The 21,378-nt window shown below is 38.0% G+C and overlaps 1 protein-coding gene across 1 annotated transcript in view; it reads left to right on the top strand.

Annotated features, from left to right (window-relative positions):
- The window catches only part of DNAH6 (dynein axonemal heavy chain 6), a 207,943-nt gene that overhangs the window by 176,925 nt on the left and 9,640 nt on the right, over positions 1-21,378 (top strand). Inside the window, exons 69-72 of the mRNA XM_087716259.1 lie at positions 6,170-6,289; positions 11,802-11,923; positions 15,639-15,768; positions 19,320-19,447. Of these exons, the coding sequence (XP_087572385.1) occupies positions 6,170-6,289; positions 11,802-11,923; positions 15,639-15,768; positions 19,320-19,447 (500 nt within the window). The remainder of the gene's footprint in view (positions 1-6,169; positions 6,290-11,801; positions 11,924-15,638; positions 15,769-19,319; positions 19,448-21,378) is intronic.

Genomic DNA, 21,378 nt, shown 5'->3' with positions numbered 1-21,378 from the left:
TTTGTGTTATCGAATGCACTTTTTAACCTTAAACGTAAAAACAAAAACATAGTCCTTTCAGCTGGGAATTTTATTTGAACTGTCCCCATAAATCTGTGTGGTATCAAGCTGTGGAATTATGCCAAATTCTCTCAGTTTTAAAAATAGTTTTCCATAGCACAAAAATGGCTGTTGATTATAAGCCATAATCACTAGCTCATAGATCCACTTACATATTTATTTGAGAAATGGAATATATATGGTGGAATGTAGTCCAGAATCACAGGAGGGAAGGGCAAAGAGACAATGGAGTATCTGGTGGGCAAGAAGAGAGCAAGGTCAAGCCGTCCCCCGTAATTCACAGAGCATATGTATAGTTATTGTGGATAATCGCTTTATATAGGCGAACAAAATAAAGGAACTACTTGGAAATAGCTCCATATGTCTGTCAGTGTATTGAGAGTTCATGACTGGAAGAGACATGGAAACATGGTCAGCCAATGGAGAGACATGGCAACTGGGTCACCCAATGAGGGCTGTTTGGAAACTGAAACAGTATTTGCTGTGTGAGCAGCAAGGAGCCTGGGTGTGACTTAGCTCTGTAGCTCTGAGTGTGTGCTGAGCTCTAAACTAGTTTGCTGCTCTAAACTAAAACTGAAACTGTTCTCTCCTCTGCCTGTGTTTGCTTGCATTTGCTACCACGTTGGAAAAACCTGCTTTTGGTATTTACTTCACGTGTTATATTATATATAAAGAGAAGTTAATGAATCCTGCTGAATCAGTTACCTGTGTGTGATTTCTGGATGTGATTGCTACAACAAACTCTGACAGTGTCGCTCTTGATTCTTTGAGCCTGAGAATATTTCAGATAGAGTGGTCATAATGCTTTGCTGAACAAATGAATTTAAGAAGGTTTGTTTGGGATATTAAATACTCATTTTCAAGGCTTTCTGATTACTGATGTAATTATTATCCCACTGAGTTCCCAATTATACATAACAACAACTTAGTTGCTGGGAGAAGCGGAATTCTTTCCTGCATAGACAAAAAAATATCTGGTGAGTGTTGTTTGTCTATATACAGTATCTTCATTGCATATGAAATATCTTCATTTCCAAACACAACTATAAGTGTTACTCATAGAGCTGCAGATTTCTTCTGTGTGTGATATTGCATACCATTATGCAACAAATTAAAATTTTCCAACTGAAAAATTGAAAGCCCAAAATTGTCCATTTTGTCAGTAAATTGTTGATTCAGAATTATACATTTTTTAACCAGTAGAATGCAAGATCTTGTACAGCTACTGGTATGAGGGCAAATTATACCAACAATCCAGTTAAAATGTAAAATAAAACTATCAAGTTTAAATGTGTTTTGCGGAATTCTTAAATACCAACAAATTGTTTTAAGTCCATATCCATAGGGACTGCGTTCTAGAGATCGGGGCAATTACAAAGAAGGCTCAGCCCCTGGATTCCACTAGCAAAGCTATAGCAACTTTAGAAAAACTTCCCCAGTTACTTCATCATCTAGAAAAATGTGCTCTCTAAGAGGCTTTAAATATATAAACCAGCACATTGTCTTTCACTGTAAAATAAACTTGCAGCTTGTGAAGGTCTTTTAGTACAAGTGTAGTCTGACTATTGAGCTCTGTGTTAATTGAGATTTCTAGGCTGAATTCAAAGGTATCACCTTACAAAACACACTGGGGTAATCAAAAAGCAAGGTGGCTACCAGTATACCATTTAAAGCAATTTTCTTCTAAGAAAAGGTACAGTTGTCACATCAGCCAAAATTGATAAAAGGCACTCTTAAGGAATGGCTCTGAGGAAATAGAGAGGGATCTGGATCTACAACAGCTTCACACTGCATATGACCTCTTTTTGAGGAAAATAAGTAACCTTCCTCCTCCCATGTACTAAAACTAAATATACCCAGCAGATAGACAAGAATTTAAAAACAAGAGGAAGCCCCTTTTAAAGTATAAGTAGGCTCCATTTTGTTACCCTGTAATACAGAAATCTTCATGGACCTGTTTTAAGTGATCTGAGGAGACTGTGTCTGAAAAGGCCTGGGTTTTGTTCCGCTTTGAGAATATTTATGATATAGCCCGGGTGTTGGCAACCCATAACTCCAGAACCACATGTAGTTCTTTGGGCTCTCTGCTGCGGCTCCCTGTCATATCACTGGCTGGCCTCACCCTGCCCTCACAGTCACTCCTTGCCTGGCCTGAGAAGGTAAAGGCAATGGCAGGGGATGGAGAAGCGGCCAGGGCTGATTCTCCGGCGCCTCACTTGCTGGAACTTCTTCCAGCCCTTATTGGGTGCTGGGCATTTCTCAGTCACTTGGGGAGATGCGCAATGTGCTCTCCACCCAGAGATACTGGCCTGACCCAGCCACGACCGATGCCAGCCTCGTGAATGGGATCCAGGACGAGCAGATGACGGAAAGAGGGACTGGCCCACAGCGCCCAGTTGCAGCTTTAAGAAGCTCAGGGCAGCAGGAAAAAGGGGCTGGCCCTGCCGAACCTCACACGCCCACCCCGGGGATCAGGCTTGGAGAAAACCTCTCCAAAGACGCTCATCTGTCAGCCGGTCTGTCTCCCACTCTGTATGTATATGTATATATATGTATATGTATGTGTTCTGTCCAACAAGCCTCCAAATTATACTGATGCTGGCTTGGCCATCTGCCACGACTAACGAAGTAGATAAGCCACCCCTTGGCTAGGAGCCCAGAAACTTATCCCTATGAAAAACCAGACTCACGGAATTCACAGACTTCTTCAAACTTAAACTGATGTTTCCTGCAAAATTCCCCTCCTGTCGCTCCACCTATAAGCTCTCTGGGAGGGTCCAATCAGTAGCCACCTGTGTCCAATTTCCTTCTGCGAGCCTGTTTCTACAGCTGCCTCCTCCTCCTATCAGCTCTCCGCATCCCTATGTCAGGGACACCTTCCCTCTGTTTTTCCTCACTGCTCCCTGACTCAGATGCCATCTGGTGGCCAACAGGACTCTCTAGTCCCTGCTCTGACTCGGAACACCCCCCAGAGTTTTCCTCAGCCTCCAGGGCAGTCCCATAATGTTTGTCACTGTCAGATTCCAGCAACAGCTTAGCCGGCCGCTGCTGGCCCACAACATGTATGTATGTATGTATGTATGTATGTATGTATGTATATGTATGTATGCATGCATTCTGGTCTTATTGTATTTTCCCGTGCAAGATTGAGATTGTCTTGGCAACATTTCAGCGAGGTCCCCCTCGCCATTTTCAGGCTGGTGTTTTCTTTTGTATTGTAACAACCTGGGTGGTGGATGGGGTTCGTTGTTGACTAGGGCTGGTTTTCAGATGTCTGGTAGGTGGGAGGTATCGTCACATTTATTCATGTTGTGGGGGTGTTTCTCTATTTCGATGGCTTCCATAATTATTCTCTTGTTGAAATGTTCTGTTTTGGAGATTAATTTGGTTCCTTCAAAATCAATTTCATGTCCTGTTGCTTTAAGGTGCTGGAAAAGAAAGGAAGTTTTTTTCTTCTTTTCTCACTGCGTTCTTGTGTTCTGTGATGCATGCATTTATTCTCCTATTAGTTTGTCCAATGTATGTGGCAGGGCAGATTTTGCAGGGTATTTTGTAGACTCCTTGGTTTTCTAGCTGGATCTTGTCTTTGGGGTTTCTTAAGATGTTGGCTATTTTTTGGTCAGTGCCGAAGGCTGTCTTGATATTGTGCTTGTGGAGAATTTTGCTGATTTTATCTGTGGTGCCTTTGATGTAAGGGAGGAGGGCGATGCTGTCGTCCTGTTCTGTATCTTGGTTCTTGGGGGGTGTCTCCCTTTGATTAGCAGTGACGTGCGGTGAGGTTTATGGGTGGTGAGGCACTGACACAGTGGTGGGTTTCAAATTTTTTTAGACTTGTGGACTTCAACTCCCAGAATTCCACAGCCAGGCATGCTCAGTTCCGATTTAAAGCAACAGCATTTGTTTTTCTCCTTTGCAAAAGAAGTTTCCTTCTTTCTTTTTCTTTTTCTTCTCCCTTCCCCTCCCTCCTCCCTCTCTCAAACACACACACACACACAGAGAAGTTGCATTGGACTATCTCTCCTACTCCCTTCCCTCTCTCACTCACTCTCTCTCTCTCTCAAACACACACACACGCCTTGGGTCCTCTGCAGAAACCCCGCCCAAATGAGCGCCCTCTACTATGAGGCAGGAGAACTGCATGCCTCACCTATGTCAGGAATTTTTAGGCTTTTAACTGTTGCTTAACTCTGCTCGAGTAATCATAAAATGCCTAAAGTCAGACTAGATGAGGCACACCGTTCTCCTGCCTCATAGTAGAGGGCGCTTTTTAGAGGCTTTTTTAAATAGTTAAGCAGAGTCATTCACGGTGAGGCAGCAACTAGCTCAGCCTGACCTCAGCTTTTTATATATATTTTTCTTTTCATGATGGGAGTGGTGAGGCTGTGCCTCCCCTGCCTCACCCGACTGCATGTCACTGTTGATTAGGTTGGTAATTGTTTTTCTTTGGAATCTGTTGGAGATTAATACGTTTGTGTGATTGTGTAATTCAGTTTTCAGGTGGTCTTTGTCGGCTAGGCGTTTGGTTCTGGAGATGAGGGTCTTGCCTACAGAGTTGATCTGTGCAGGGTGGTGATGGGAGGCTTCTTTTATAGGCACTTATAGGGTGAAGAGGGATATGACATCGAAGCTCACGAGTAGGTCGCCGGGTTGTAGGTTTTGTTTCTTTATTGTTTCTATGAAGTGGAGTGAGTTTTGTACGTGTGAGGTGATGGATTCTATGTAGGATATGTATGTATGTATGTATGTATGTACGTATGTATGTATGTATATCTGTGTCTGTCTCTATGTCTGTCTGTGTGTCTGTTTGTCTATATCTCCCTCTCACTCTCTCTCGCTCCCTGTCTCTTCTCTTTTTCTTGAAAAGCCGTTGAGCTCTTTTTAGGACTCTTCGTCATCCTTTTCTTTCTTCTTTTTAGAATTCCAGGTTGGCTAAGGAATAGGTGCAAGCCGTGGTGGAGGCTTCCTGCCTTTCTCCTCCTCCTCCTCCTCTCGCAACCCCCTGGCCAGCTGGAAGGGTGCGCACGAGCAGGAAGACCCTCAAGCAAGTGGCCTGGTTCGGCCAAAGCACAGCAAAGGCATGCACGGAGTGGGTGACCACTCGCTTGAGAGGATCTTCCCATTCATGCATATCCTTCTGGCCCTGATACAGCTAGCCAGAGGGTCACAAGAGGAAGGGGGAGAAGGAGAAGTGTCTCCAGAGCCTTAGTGCAGTGTAGAAGCAGCTTTGTACTTACCTTTGTGCCACATTTGTGCTCAAGTCAGCCTTTGTCTCCTGCTTTGGGCTGGAGCTTGTGCCCACTGCACTCAGCCAAAGAGCTGCCAGAGGGGAGACAACAAGGCAATGGCCAGAGCTTTAGTACAGGAGCAAAGTGACTCTGTACTTGTCTTCGTGCAGAGAGAAATACAAAGAGAGGGACACATGTATTACCCAGAGCTCAATATCCTGGCACTCTCAGCTTCACTATTGTTAATGTACAGCAGGGCCAGCAATATACTTAACGCTGCAGTTCAGTGAAAACTGCAAAGTAGGTACAACTTTATATATTTATGAAGTTATTACAGTTGCCCTAAAGCTCTAAAAGGTTGGGTATTGTTTGAACTAAAAGCTTTTAAAAACAAAATTTCAAAATCTGACATGAAAACTGAAAGTCAAAATTTGCACTACCGGTATCTTTTATGTTTATCATTTTGGCTATATGTTTCTATTTAAATGATAGAATAATCTTAGTGAGTGTTTTGTAACCCAAATTTGTACGCCAAAGCTTGGCGTAGTTAAGGAAAAAATTAGTCACAAAGTGTTATAAGATACACAGGTATCCATATTTTACACATTTCCTACCAAATAGCAGTTATTTACTTATGCAAGTATTAATCAGCCTGCAATTATACAATTTTGCATAGTCACCAATTATTAAAATTAATCTTTTATTACACATAATGTGATAGTCTGGCGTTTTGCACATTTCTATTAATGTAGTCAGAGGAAATTTAGATGCATGATAACACATTTTAGAAGTCACCAGTTCAATAATTATTCAGAGAAAATAGAGCTAAAAATGTGTTACATTAATGGATGATGAGATCATTTGTAAAACAAATCATGTTGCAGGGGAGATTACATATGGAGGACGAGTTACAGATGCTTGGGATCAAAGGTGTCTTCGCACAATCCTAAAGAGGTTTTTTTCTCCTGAAACTTTGGAAGAGAAGTATAAATATTCTGAATCAGGTAAATACATTTTGACATTAGTAAAAGCTTTTATTAAACTGATTGCAATCACTCTATTAAAATGATTCAATTGTGTTTGAGAAGAATAAAACTAATTGCTGGTATTGCATTCTTCCCTGGAATGGTTATTATGGGCAAGAATACACAACCTGAGGTATATTGGCCACCTGTCACATATAAAACTTGAATATGTTCACCAGAGCCTAACCCTCAGAAGAGCTCACCAAGTATAATTTTCAATGACAGAAAAGAAAAATCCGTGGGCAATTGATTCCCTTAAAAGAATGGACATAATCTTATAAAAATCAGGTGTACCTAATTTCATATTAAATTAATACAATTTCAGGTATTGAGTGGTACATTTCAGATTCTCGTGATTTAATCTGTTCCTTCAGTGACTGCAATGTATTCTCATTCCCCACCAACAACAACAACTGCTCATTTGTCACCCATCCTTATGTTCATCCATTTAGTCCTCATGTGGTTATTTCTATCATACAAGGAATTGGGCATATGTTAGAACGTGCTGTCCCTCAATTTCTTGAAATCTGAATTGTTATAGATATCAGCATGTGGCTGTTTTTCTGGATTATTCCCAGTAAAAAAAAATCATGATCTTTGGATCATGTAGCCCCCATTTTCAAATCCTTGAATTCAGAAGAGCTAAACTGTAAAAAAGAAAAGCATTTTAGAATTTCGGTGGTCGAGTTTCTATACGTTCAAATATAGACGATCTTGCCCTTGTGATGCATTGTTTCCTTCTGCTCCTTTCAAGGTCAGCTGCAATAGCTCCTTTTGCTGGTGCGCTAAATAGAGCACACCGTCACAGTACAATGGTTTATTAGTTCTGCGTATGGCAAATGCATCGCAAGCATCCTTATTCCCAGACTTTTGAGTGCAAATGAGTGATGTCTTCTAGATGAGGATATTACTTTACTTAAGTTCTCCTTTCATACCTCCTAATTCCCAACTTCAGTTTTGTCTTTTCTTGATCAACCTTTCCCAATATGTCACTGGGTTCCAATTTTTTTCAAATAAAAACTTCCGGAAAGACACTACCTACATATCTACAATATGCTGCATGAGTTTATTTTTATTCCCAACTGCTCTTTATTTCTCAGTAGATACAACTCAAAAAGTCTTCTTTAAAAGAAAAAAAAATGACTTTCTCGCATACTGTAGTTAGACATTTCTAAGCATGCATTGTATTTTGGGGGTAGGGGCACCATTATTAAGAAAATGTTTTATTCTGCTATTTTAAATTATTGCCGTTCATTAGTACTTTCCTCATAGGAGCCCAAGACAACTTTTTTCTTCTTCATTAATTTGCTTTTTTAGGAGCAGTACTTATTTCCTAAGAAGCAAATCATTGATGAAAAGCATTTACAGAAAACGGGTGTTTTTATTGGTGTATAGGGGGAACATTTAAGTATAGGAACCACCACTTGAATAATACAAATAGGTAATGATTAGTGCAATTAATGATCCTACGAAAGGGCTGTATTATTCAAATTCACATTATTCAAGGTGATATTTCTATGGAAAACATGGTAATTGGTTCCAGCTCAACAGAAAGATTTTCAGCATAATTTGTTATATATTTATTTTAATGAAACGTTACATCGAAGGACAAAAATAATATAATTTAAATGTATGGTTAGCAAAGTCATAGAGTAGTTACAGAAAGCAGTATTTAAAAAAAACAATTATACCATAGATTCAGGCATTCCAACATGCCCTTTTTTAACGTTGCTAAGACCCTGTTCATGTTCAATTGCATCAAATTTTTGGTTTAATATAATAACAAGCATCTTCTTTTTAAAACTTGAACTGTTTTCATCTGACACAATCTTCTTTTTCTCCAATTTGTGCCCATGAAAATTAATAGCATCTAAGTGGCTAAGACACTGAGCTTGTTGATTAGAAAGGTCGGCAGTTCGGTGGTTGAAATTGTGCCGTGTAACAGAGTGCCAACCTAGCAGTTCGAAAGCATGTAAAAGTGCAAGTAGAAAAATAGAGACCACCTTGGTGGGAAGGTAACAGGATTCTGTGCGCCTTCAGCGTTTAGTCATACCGGCCACATGACCACAGAGACGTCTTCAGACAGTGCTGGCTCTTTGGCTTTGATATGGAGATGAGAGCACTGCCCCCTAGAGTTGGGAACAACTAGCACATATGTGCAAGGGGAACCTTTGCTTTAACATACACACCGCAGCCAAATTGTGTATGCACTTGCACCCATGTTAACCTTGCTTTGACTCAGTTTTGGATCACATTAAACACAATCTGGTATCAATTTACAATTCATACTATATTGAATATTGCATTATTTGAACTTGCATTAGTCATGATTTACCTGTATTCAGAGCAGGGAATGATCACCAAGACAGGCTGAGCAAAATGAGACGTCCTTTGTGTACATTTCATACATGACTAGCAGAATGAAATGGTACAGAATCTTCAAGGCTCTTGAGATTGATAGGAATACAGATATGAAGGTCATTATTATTTCATTTTGTTGAAGAAATTTCATGCACCTGCTTTGAAAATCACTGGAAGAATACAAGCATTTGATTTTACCACGCTATTGTTATATCATTATTTTTTTCAATTAGAGTTGCATGTTGAAGTTATTAATAGAAATGTTCCAGTCCAGTTCACTAGAAAGCCTGCTGGCTGTACACATTCTCACAATTACTACATATTTTACAAGCTGTTGTAGACATACTTAATGTGTATTAGATTATTTAAATGTAATGTTTAATGCTCTGAAAATTTCTGCAAGGCTTGACCTACCCCTCGGTCTTTTAATCCCAATAGATGCATTCTGTCTTTTAAAATAGTCCAATATAATCCAATAATTGGAGCCTTAACATTTGTTTGCCCATTTCCTTTGGTTACAAGGAAGAAATGTGCAGCTCGTTCTCTTACAAAGCCTGCATTCCCTTCCCCTATTTATTCTCGAGCATTCGAGCACATCTGTCTCATAACTTGCTCTTTCTGATCTAATCTCAGTTCATTTGGAAACAAACAGTTACATCTCATTAAAAATATGACGAAAGCTGTATTCTTTCCAAGCCATCCTTGTGAATACTTTCCTAGTTTCTTGTGGTTTCGGTTCTACTCATTGCAGGTTTTCAGGATTTTTTTTATTGTAGTTCATCTTCTGGTCTTGTCCTTCAGAGCATTTGCATTGATTTCATTCTCCTACTCTTCCTGCCAGCTGTTGAGTACAACCATGATCTGATTCTCCCTGGCACGAATGCTCTACAAATTAAGAATGTATTTCTGGACAAAAAAATACTTTACTCCATGCTGTTAGCATGGGTGATCAAGTAATTCACCTTTTTCCTCCTGTCATTAGGAAGCATATATCTATGTGTATATCTATCTCAATCAGGAGTGTTTCAGGTACTAATTTGAGCTTGAACTGCCCAAGCATCTCCATTCTCATAAAACACGATCAGAGAAAATGTTAACACTATTGGTCTTAATTAAAATCAATGCCAAGCATAGTTTGTACCCTGTTGGAATAGGTTCTGTACTCTTTCCCTCTAATTCCAAAGACTGGGGAAAATTCAGCCCTTGATCCACTCTGCTTTTCATTCCCTACATGTGTCCAGTGATTTTCTCTGGGAAAAAGAAAAAAGAAAACTGCTGAAACTTTCTTGAGACTCTCCTCCATAGTGCTTAAAAAATAATAACTTCCCAAGGGCTCTGGAGAGCTTGTGGCTTTCCCAGGACCTAAATTCTGTTCTCCTACTTTTATTCTCCCAATTAGTTATCTACTGCGATACCTGTTTTTAGTGTTTCTACTTTAACCTACCTAGTTTTTCTACTATCCTAGACATTTTAAAAGTCCTTCCCCACTTTCAGTCTGTGTTGTTGTTTTTTTTAATCCTTTTGAATCAGTCTTCACTCCTGCTGGGACAAATGTCTACCGTTTTTTTGACAAGACTTCAGAAGTGCTTTGCCACCTTCCCAGACCTGAAAGAGCGACCAAAAGTGCCCAGCTGGTTTGTATCTAAAGCAGGACTAGAACTGATAGCCTCCTGGTTTCTGGCCTGAGGTCTTAAGCGCTGCCCAAACTGGATCTCTTCAATCTTATTTAATCCTATCTTAAAGGTTGGCTTTCTTTGCATGCCCAAGGAACATGTTTTAGTTAACTCTTTGCATGTGATTCCTACCAAACAGCTTTCTCATTGCTCAAGTGAATTGACACTATCTCCGATAACTTTTAATAATTTCTTTCCTGTTTTGAAATGAAAACCCATCACTTTACTTAACCAGTATTCACTTTACATGATCAGATTGCTATATACACTATATAAATATAAAATATCTGTGTGTGTATTAACAGTTTAATGTTAATGGGTAGACAATTATTTGCTAATAATAATGTATTCTTCTTCTTGTTGGTTTAAAAATGTCCATACAAATAGTTTATTTCTTATAAATTCAACCAGAGTACACTCCAAAGAAGTGTGTACATTATTTCTAATTCACAATGGTAATTTCAGCAAGTTTTCCTTGCCACCCTGGTAGCTGTGCTGTCAACACCTTGTAATTAAATGTCAATGCCATTCAATTCTATGTGCTAAAAACACAGCCAAAAACTCCCCAAGGAATATTAAAATTGCTTATTTCAGTGACTGGTACCTTAGTACCTCTTCACTGGGGACCAATTTAGAAGAAAATGGGCATTGAAAATTGCAACTGTTTAGCGACTAGAAATTATATTCAGAAGCTCTTCTCTAAGTATCCTCATGAAATTTGCAATGGTGGCAGGGGAGAAAACCTTCTCTTTGATGGTGTCCTTGAGGAGAGCTCAAGGAGAGAGGCTCTCCTCAAGGATGCTTCCCCAAAATCCACATTCAATGGAGCTCTTTTTATTTCTCAAACTTATTGAGGGGAAAAAAACTTCAAGCGCTAAAAAAAATTGCTTAATGTTGTTTTTATTGGCTGTCTTGATTGTTGCTCTTTCTATGTATTTAACCGAATGCTGGTGTTTTATCTAATTGAGCTTAGAATGTTTTAAAACTATTTGTTATATCTTTAAAATATTCTAAACCCAATTAGATAAAACACCAGCATTCAGTTAAATACATAGAAAGAGCAACTATCAAGACAGCCAATAAAAGCAATATTATTTATTTTTTCAAATAAGCTCTGTATAAACGGCGTTCCATACTAATGTGTTTTCTGTACTCTTTCATAAAGCAACAAATATGCATTGTAAAACAATAGAGAAAAAACTATGAAGGTATTATAAAATACTTAGACAATTTTTAACGTAGATGTTTGGGAAGTTATTTTTCAATATTTGAAGTCCTGTAACTTTAGGAAGACCTAATCTGACACGTATCATGTAGAGTGGTAGAATGTTCTCTGAAAACTAGCAGTATGATATTAATTATTAAAATTGAATCCACATAAAATTGCATCGTATAGAATGCATGAAATTGTTATTGTGTTTATCTTTTAATGTTTCTATTTCTTTTTAATAAAACAGGAATATATTTTTCCCCTGTGGCTGACAGTTTGCAAAACTTTAAGGAGTATATTGAAAACCTTCCTTTGATTGATGACCCAGAAATATTTGGAATGCATGAAAATGCCAATTTAGCATTCCAGGTGCGAATATACTCAAAATAAATGTTCAAAACTAATTTAAGATAAATTGTGTTTTACAGCTCAGTGTAAAAGGAGGACTTTGCTAGTATTAGCCAGTTGCACAAAAATAACAAGCAGTAATTGTTAAGTATTTTATGCAGGATTGCTAAAATGTATCCATTCCTAAAATATTACTAAGATAATTCTCAGTCATGTAAAAGGTTTTCTTTTCAGTTATTTTAAAATGCTATAATTATTATAACGTATGCTATACATATTTCATTACCAATAATATTTATGCGAATGATATTGCCATATCAATTTAAAATTTTGCTTAACAGAACAATAACTTCAAACTTAACACTATCAGCCTGCAATATTCTTGTTAAATGTGCTCTCTAACATCTAGTGCAGTTTCTCTGAGGTTATTTTAAATCATTTACTGAAAATCATCTTAATTATTCTCAATGGAATGACCAACATTCTAAACTCCACCATCTCCTAGTTCTCTCGGCATGGGGCAGGTCACCTTTACAGTTGGCAGAAATTTGAAGCAATCTGAAAACAGAACAAATACAATCCTGCAGTCTAAAATACAAAATCTTATTTCAAGGGCAAGATTTCCCTGGGAGTATTTCAGGTATCTGTCATCTGTTATACAGCCTGAGCCCTTGTGTAATATTAGCATAATAAATTATTATGGTTGATTGCATAGTCAGCCAGATGTTTAGACTGGATTTGGCATTTTTATCCATCTGTCAAATAGTATTAGGTACACAAAAATGTGAAATCACTTCTGCCAGTTATTTTGGTGTTGGCCTTCATATGCACCAAGTTCTTCCTAAGAACTTAGAATGTCATAATGTATCTGCAGCTGGCCTTTTGAAATTGACAGATGAAAATTTTGTCAATGCATAGATTTTCTAAGAACTCATTTTTGAATTAATTTTTCAAATCTATGTTTCCATTCAATTGCTACATGATAATTTTTACAGATGTTCCAGTGAATCATTTTGACAACTGTTATGTCATTGTTTATAATCAGTTTGTGTGATCTTCCAGCACCAATTAAGTATATGATCTACTGTTCTTCTGGTTTTTTACATAATCTGTACTTTGAACTATTTGATGGTATTTCAATTCTGACTTTGATTGCATTACTTTCAATAGCTTGCTCTTGCACATCTAAAATCAAGCCTTCGGTTTCATTTTTTTAATGTTCTGCCAGGTCATGAACATTTTTTTATAAAAGATTGAGGGGAAAGTGGCTAAGGTAAAACCTGGTAATGGTTTACAATTGGAACATTAAAAAAAAGAAACTGAAGGTTAGATTTTGGATGCAGAAGAGCAAGATAGTTAAATTAATGCAATCAAATTGGTGGGAACATAGAGTTGGAAAAAATAGTTGAGAATGAGCAGGTTAAAATATTGTAAGATTTCCAGTATAAAATCTTGACATTAGATTTAACTATGGTTGAAAAGAAGGACATGTGGATAATTGATGTAGCAATATTAGGAGACAGTAGAATTGGAGGCAAAGAATTGGAGAAAATCACAACGTATCAAGATCTGAAAATGAAAATTGAAAAATTATGGCTTAAACTAGCTGCAGTGGTCCCAGTGGTCATGGACACATTGGGTGCCATACCAAAAAATCATGGACAATACTTAGAAAATATGTGTATTAATAAATTTCCCATCTGCCGATTACAAAAGGCCACACTGCTTGGATTCACTCCTATGCTACACAATATCATAGGTTTCTATGGAGATATTCAGTCATCCGCTTCATGAGTGTCACAAAGATGTTTTTCAAAAGGCAAGTGGAGTTTTTTTTTGTTTCCTGAAGATGTTTCACTTCTCAACCAAGAAGCTTCTTCAGTTCAGAACTGAAACTCTACTTGCCCTTTCAAAAGCACCTTTGGGACAATATCCTAGGTTCTTGGAAAGAATTCGATGTGTATGCAGCCAACACCAGCTAAACAATTGGTAGCTATGATTTCACATTTTGTGTATGTAATAATGGCAATTTATTATATGCTGTTTAAATTCAAGCAACTTAAAATATTTAAAAATAAGGAACAATGCAAAAGTCACAAAAACTGTACAAGACAAAAAAATAAGCCAATAAATAAATCCAGAGGGGCACAGAAAGGAAGAAAGAACTTGAGTGTTTCTTCAAAACAAGATATATTATCTTATTGTACCGTATATACTCGAGTATAGGCCGACCCGAATATAAGCCGAGGCACCTAATTTTACCACAAAAAACTGGAAAAGTTATTGACTCGAGTATAAGCCTAGGGTGGGAAATGCAGCAGCTACCGGTAAATTTCAAAAATAAAAATAGATACCAATAATGTTTTTGAATATTTATTTCAAAGAAAAACAGTAAACTAGCGGTGTATTCAATGAAATACTTCACTCACCTCATGATGCTGATGTCCCGCTGTGATGATGATGTCCCGTGCAGCCGCGGGAGCGATGTCCCGCCTCCTATGACACACGGCACAGTGATTCCTATCATTGGATCACTGTACCAGAGGAGGTGGGACATCGCTATGTGGCTGCTTGCCATAACAAGGAGGAGGTGGGACATCGTTGCAGAGCGGCAGGAGGGGGAGGAAGGGGAATCATAAGACAGCCCTGCATTACATTAGAACGTGAGGAGGGGGGATGGTGCGGTGCGCGCTGCGCGGCAAACTGACACAGAGGGAGGGGAAACTCACAGGGGCACTGGGCCATTCACGAGTGTCACCCAGTGGCATGGCCCCGCCCCTTTTTCTCCTCCATTTCGGGCAAATTTTTCACTGACTCGAGTATAAGCCGAGGCGGCTTTTTTCAGCCCAAAAAGTGGGCTGAAAAATTAGGCTTATACTCGAGTATATACAGTAAATCATTTCATTATCTATAATGTTTCTTGTGAGGAAATGGGGTATTAGACAGAAACACATATATTAAAACACTGACATTTGGTGATAAAGAGCTCATTTTTATGATGTTAACTTGGGTAAGGAAACATCTGCAAAAAAACAACCAAGTTCAGAGACCAAGGACCCCTCAGCGCATTTTATCTTGTGTATGATCATCTCATTTTTAAAATTTCCAAAGCAAATATCAAAATCTGTTACTTCAAGACCGAGAAACTGCTAAACATGTTGATGATGGTTGATAGTATATCAGTCATTATAAACAAATGAAGGATATAATAAGCTTAAAGTTCAACATTTTGAAAAACATTTCACAAGATGTAAATAACCTAAGAAATAGTTTTTCACAGAACAAGCAATTTAAAAAAATATATTTCCTAGAAAGTAATTACATAAACTATTAAATATGAATTCAACCTTCATCATTAAGGCTACCTCTGATCTCTAATCTAAAAAGTTACTGGATCATTGTTAAAAATATGTAGATGGATTGCCTTTCCTTCAACTAAAAGCTTTAAAATTATTTACTTGACTGAGTTGCCAACTAGTTTAATCAGCTTTAAATACTTCTGTTGATTAGAGAAGCAATTTCAAAGACCAAATGGAATACTATATTGTGTGATGATTTTCACTCAGAGCCATTTTTTTTAATGAGTAAAATCTTCACCTTGATAAAGAATTAGCTTTCATAGTAATGGTGAAATTAAAAAAAACAGGCAAATTTATAGAAAGAAATCTTTCAATTTTAAGTGTCAGGTATTTTTAATATGGGCTTCTAAAAATTAATGTATTTTCTTTTTTTATAGCGAAAGGAAACTAATACTCTGATTACTACAATACTTGATGTTCAGCCACGAACCACAGCACAGGGATCAGGAAAAAGCAATGATGAGATTGTGCAAGAGCTTGCTAGTTCAATCCTTGCTAAAATTCCTGGTATGACAATCACTGCTTAATTTTCTTAATATCAGGGATTATCTTGTCTTATTCCTTTTTATACAAAATATCCGGTTATCTCAATCACTTTCAACATATTCAGATTTATATAACTTATCTATCATTCACCAGAGGTGCATGGTGAGTTAGGTTCAATACCTATTTTAATTGAAGACAAGGATATTGACATCGGCTGGGAGAAGGGGGGGGGAAGGTAATATGAGAATCATGGTGGTGTGATCAAAGCCTTTCCTCTAGAGACATCAGTGGAAGTGGAGAAAAGTTTAGAGGAAGGGGAAAAAAGAATTGGAGAGAAACATGGTTTCTGAGATAAAACATTTCTGTGTGTTTGTATTATATAAGTAGAAGTATTGGTTCACTGACAAAAGGGCGAACGACAAAACCGCGCCCGACTAAACCACGGTGACAAAACCGCGAGTTCTAAAGCGCTCCGACGAATGAGCGCTGAATCGCGCCAATAGCGCGGTGACAGAAGTGCGCTGTAAAACTAAACCTAAGTCTAAACCTAACCCTAAACGTAATGCTAACCCTAAACCTAACCCTAAACCTAACCCTAAACCTTACCTTAACTTAAATCGGCTTTCTGTCGCCGCGCTGTTGTAAAGTGCCCTTCTCTCGCCGCGCTGTTGTCACCGCACTGTTGTCACTGTGGTGATGACATCGTGGTTTTAGCAATGCGGTTTTGTCGGCACGCTTTTGTCGTGTGCGTTTTTGTTGGGTCACGCAAGTATTAAGGTCATCTTCAACTAACAGGCTTATACAGAAGATGGCTGTTCAACTGAAACTACCACAACAAGTTGCCAGAGATTCTTTTCAAGAAATAAAAAATATATTAGTTTTTTGTACATGTTGGCTGGGGAAATACATCAGTCTCCTAAATGATTCTAACAGCAAAAGCCATTTAAAAATAAATATTCTCCAGTATATATTACAAAGTAATTGGAACATAAATAATTCAAGATGAATAACTTGTATGTAATTCTTTTATTTTCTGTCTAAGATCATGTTATTCTAGTAAAATCTGTGTGCTACTACTTAAGATTCACACAGAATTAATTTGTTTATTTTGTTCTTCGTGTTTAATATTGAGGGAAAAAACATAAATTTAAAAACATGACAATCTTTTGAGGAAACATCTTGTAACAGAGAATAGGGATGTAGAATGAAAATAATCTTCATACCTTTAAAGTGTACCTTGTTTCTATAATCACAATATAGACATTGTGCTGGACTTCACCATGGATTTTGTCTAGACTGCTTTAAAAATGCACAAATTAAAATCTTCACCCTGGAAAATGCTTGTCAGGCCATTTGTGGTTTGCATAGTTCTGCTCTGCAGAACAGATTCTGAAATACAATTGCTATAAGGCAATAAGCAGTAATCAGCATAATGATTTTATTTAAAGCAGATTAAACCTAATTTAATTTTAGCTTCCTTTAAAAAATAACATATGATACAAATGACATTGCTATTGATAAGCCATTTTTGAGGGATGATCTATGGTCTTAATTGAGGCAAGTTATTCTTTTAAGTGCATATCTACAAATATTTTCTTAATGAGTAATTATTTAGAAAAACATAGTTAATTCATAAGACCTGTTAATGTCACCCCTATTAAATAGTTGGCTGTCTATTCTGATTGTAATATCTAACTTGAGTTAGTACAGTCCAGAAACAGAATGTTAAATTCACTTGCCAGTATGCCATGTGACAGCTTATTCAAATATAAAATCTGTATCTATTTGCTTTGTATGTTCATAGAATTGTATACTTAATTTTACAGTGCTCTCCAGAATATGCCAGTGTGTCTGTACATTTAAAATATATCCTTAGGTTCGTTCCTTTGTTTTGCTTCATTAGCAATGGAAGTAACCTAATACCGTATTTTTTACATTATAAGACACTCCATACCAATTAAGTTGCACCTAGCTTTTGGGGAGGAAAACAAGAAAACAAAATCTGCCTCTGCCTCCCAGCATCCATCGGTATTCATCTGACTAACATCCTTGGAGTAAACAGCCTGGTCAGCTTCAGCACATTATCGCAGCCTGATTTAGCACGAACATCTGATTGATTGATGGTTGGATTGGCCTCCCAGAATATCACCCATCAGCTGTTCCAGGCTGCGGGGATCACCCCTGCCTATCACCATCTCTGCATGTCCCATTTTTGGGCTCTGCACATCCTGTTTTTGGGCTCTGCACATCCCATTTTTGGCTTCCACACACCCCATTTTTGACCCATTCCAGGCAGCGGGGATCATTGTCGCCACCACCGATCGCCCCCGCTGCCTGGAACAGGCTAAAAATGGGGTGCGCAGAGGCCGAAAACAGGGTGCCTGGAGGCCGAAAAAAACTGAAGGGTGGGGGCTGGCAGGTGGGTGGGGCTTCGGCAACATTTGCTCTACAAAACACACAGACATTTCTACCACTTTTGGGGAGGGGGGAAAGTGCATCTTATAGACTGAAAAATACAGTATTTTCTTCCAAAGATGTTTGTTTAATCTGGAGAATGCCCTATCTAGCAGTTGTATCTAGCAATTTTGGGGGATATAGTGTTAACTCAGTATGTTGATATTGAGTATAGTGCCATGCTATACTGTAGCAGTCTCATTTGTCTGATTTTCCAAAGGGTTTACTTCAAAATTTCCAACAAAAGGCCCAACTTTTTTTGAAATAAGCCCCTTACTTTTTGAAGAGATCACTTGCATTTATACAATATATTAAAACATTAACTAGCCAACTACTTTGTAGTAATAACCATTCTAAAGGAAAATCAGAACTGACATGAGGAAGGAGGAAAAGTTTTTCTTGTGATTCCTTCCTTCCTTCCTTTTATAAATAGAGATACTTTTAGCTGAAATTTGTAGAACACAGAAAATGGAAAAGTGTTAAAAGTATTGTGTTTTTAGCCTACCAAGCCTTGTAGAATTTGGGAAGATTATTTTATTTTGTGTTATTGTTTGATTTGATTTTAATATTGCCTACTATGAAAAATTACGATTACCATCCTTCCCTGATTGGTATATTATCTCACAAAACTATTTAATTTGGATCTCTGCTGTGGTGTGTGAAGTTGGTGCCCAGAATACCCTCATAGGCATGGCCTATTTCCTACTGGAATGGAACCCTGTCCTCTGGCTGAGGGGGGAGATTAAAAAGTCAAAACTGAGGCCAGGAAGACTAATTGCCATTGCTTTATGCTTTTATGCAATGCCACTAAATTCCCCTTTAGAAAGGTTGGCGGTAAACTCTCAAACTTTAAGAGAGTCTGGGGATTAGATGATTAGCCATCACCAATGGCTTAAGTAAATGCCTTGACCAAGCATCTCTTTTGCCGTCAAAGCCTCTTAACAATAAAAGAAAATTCCTGGGTTTCTAAGTTGGTATGAAATCTGATCTCGAGCAGATCCTATATTGCTTGTTGTCCCACAAATCCCTCCTCAAATCAGCTATTAGCCATCCCTATACATTTTAAATGTGTGGTAACTAATTTATAATGTGGGTTTCTTTTATTTATTTATTTTCAGAGAAGCTGGACATGGACCTTGCTGCAGAGATACTTTTTGTGAAGGATAGCAAATGTCGACTAGATTCTCTAACTACCGTTCTTGGGCAAGAAATTGATCGTTTTAATGGTCTTCTCAGTCTGCTAAGGGTATGAAAACATACATTTCTTAATAGATGGAATAAATTCTGGTGTTATGATTGGGATTTAAATAAAAATGTTTGTCTAATGTATTATATCATTCTTCCAATACTACCAGAAAAAGTAAATAGATTGGAAAGCAGATTCTCTCCAAAAGCGATAGTGGTTAAGAAATATGAAAGAAAAATGATATGGAAGATAGGTAGAGAGGGGAGAGGGGGAGGAAGGGAGGTAAGGAGAGAGAGAGAGAAATAAATAGATGAGATAGATAGATTAGATAGATAGATAGATAGATAGATAGATAGATAGATAGATAGATAGATAGATAGATAGATAGACAGACAGACAGAGATAGATAGAGATAGAGATAGATAGACAGACAGACAGACAGACAACATGTAAGACTGAGTGTTGCTAAATAATATCTGTGATATCATTGGGATTTAGCAAGCCTAGTTTGTGTTATTCAATACAATACAATAGCAGAGTTGGAAGGGACCTTGGAGGCCTTCTAGACCAACCCCCTGCCTAGGCAGGAAACCCTATACCATTTCAGACAAATGACTATCCAACATCTTCTTAAAGATTTCCAGTGTTGGGGCATTCACAACTTCTGGAGGCAAGTTGTTCCACTGATTAATTGTTCTAACTGTCAGGAAATTTCTCCTCAGTTCTAAGACTTCTCTCCTTGATTAGTTTCCACCCATTGCTTCTTGTTCTGCCCTCAAGTGCTTTGGAGAATAGCTTGACTCCCTCTTCTTTGTGGCAACCTCTGGAATATCGGAACACTGCTGTCATGTCTCCCCTAGTCCTTCTTTTCATTAAACTAGACATACCCAGTTCCTGCAACTGTTCTTCATATGTTTTAGTCTCCAGTCCCCTAATCATCTTTGTTGCTCTTCTCTGCACTCTTTCTAGAGTCTCCACCTCTTTTCTACATTGTGGTGACCAAAACTGAATGCAGTATTCCAAGTGTGGTTTTACCAAGGCATTATAAAGTGGTATTAACACTTCATGTGATCTTGATTCTATCCCTCTGTTTTTACTATATATGGCATTACAGAGAATCCTCAACCTAATTAATGACCCAATGACTTAATTTTGTGCTTAGTCTTTGCACTAATGATCACATGATCAAAATATGGGTGCTTGGCAACCAGCAGGAATTTTCAATGGCTGCGCCTCCTAAGATCTTGTGATTGTCATTGCAACCTTCCCAGCTGACTTTCAATTAGCAAAGGAAAAAGGGGGGGGGTGTATTCTTTCACAACCATGAGACATATTTAACAACTGTGGTGATTTGCTTAATAACAACAGCAGAAAGGCTATGAAATCAGGCATAATTCATTTAACTGCCTTGTTTAGCACTGGAAGTTCTGGTCCCAATTATTATCATAAATTGAGGACTACTTTAATTTATATACTACTAAAACTCTCCTATCTGTTTGTAACCTTCCATTAGGTTAAATGTCTATGGAGATTCTCAGTCATCCAGGTCATAGTTGTCCCAACTTGACTTTTGTTTTTCTTTGAAGACATTTTATTTCTCATCCAAGTAGCTTCTTCAGCTCTGACTGGATGGTGGGGAATGGCAGGATTTATATTCTTTGCAGACAGCTGGTCATTTGCATTCTTTTTGTGAGTCATTGAGGCCACTTGGAGGTTTATCTGTGTCCTCAGTTTCACTGAGTAGTGCAAATGGGTGTGGAGCCTTCTTGGAACAGCTGAAAGGACTGTGTTGTAGACTCAAGATAGATGATGTCCTATTCTTTTCCCTTGGTTGAGAGAGGGCTGTTCAATTTTTATATAGATGGGCTCTTTGATCCTCTCTTTCAAACCAGTGGTCCTCTCTGTCCAAAATGTGGATTTTGCTGTCTTCAATTCAACTTTGAACAGTTGCTAAATAAATAGTTATATGTTAGGAACTATCTATAGCTTAA

Source organism: Thamnophis sirtalis, unplaced genomic scaffold, assembly GCF_051295495.1.
Source record: "Thamnophis sirtalis isolate CommonGarterSnake01/CBP01778 unplaced genomic scaffold, rThaSir2_p1.2 scaffold_5, whole genome shotgun sequence".
Lineage (NCBI taxonomy): Eukaryota > Metazoa > Chordata > Lepidosauria > Squamata > Natricidae > Thamnophis > Thamnophis sirtalis.
This window is presented reverse-complemented; position numbering and strand designations above follow the sequence as displayed.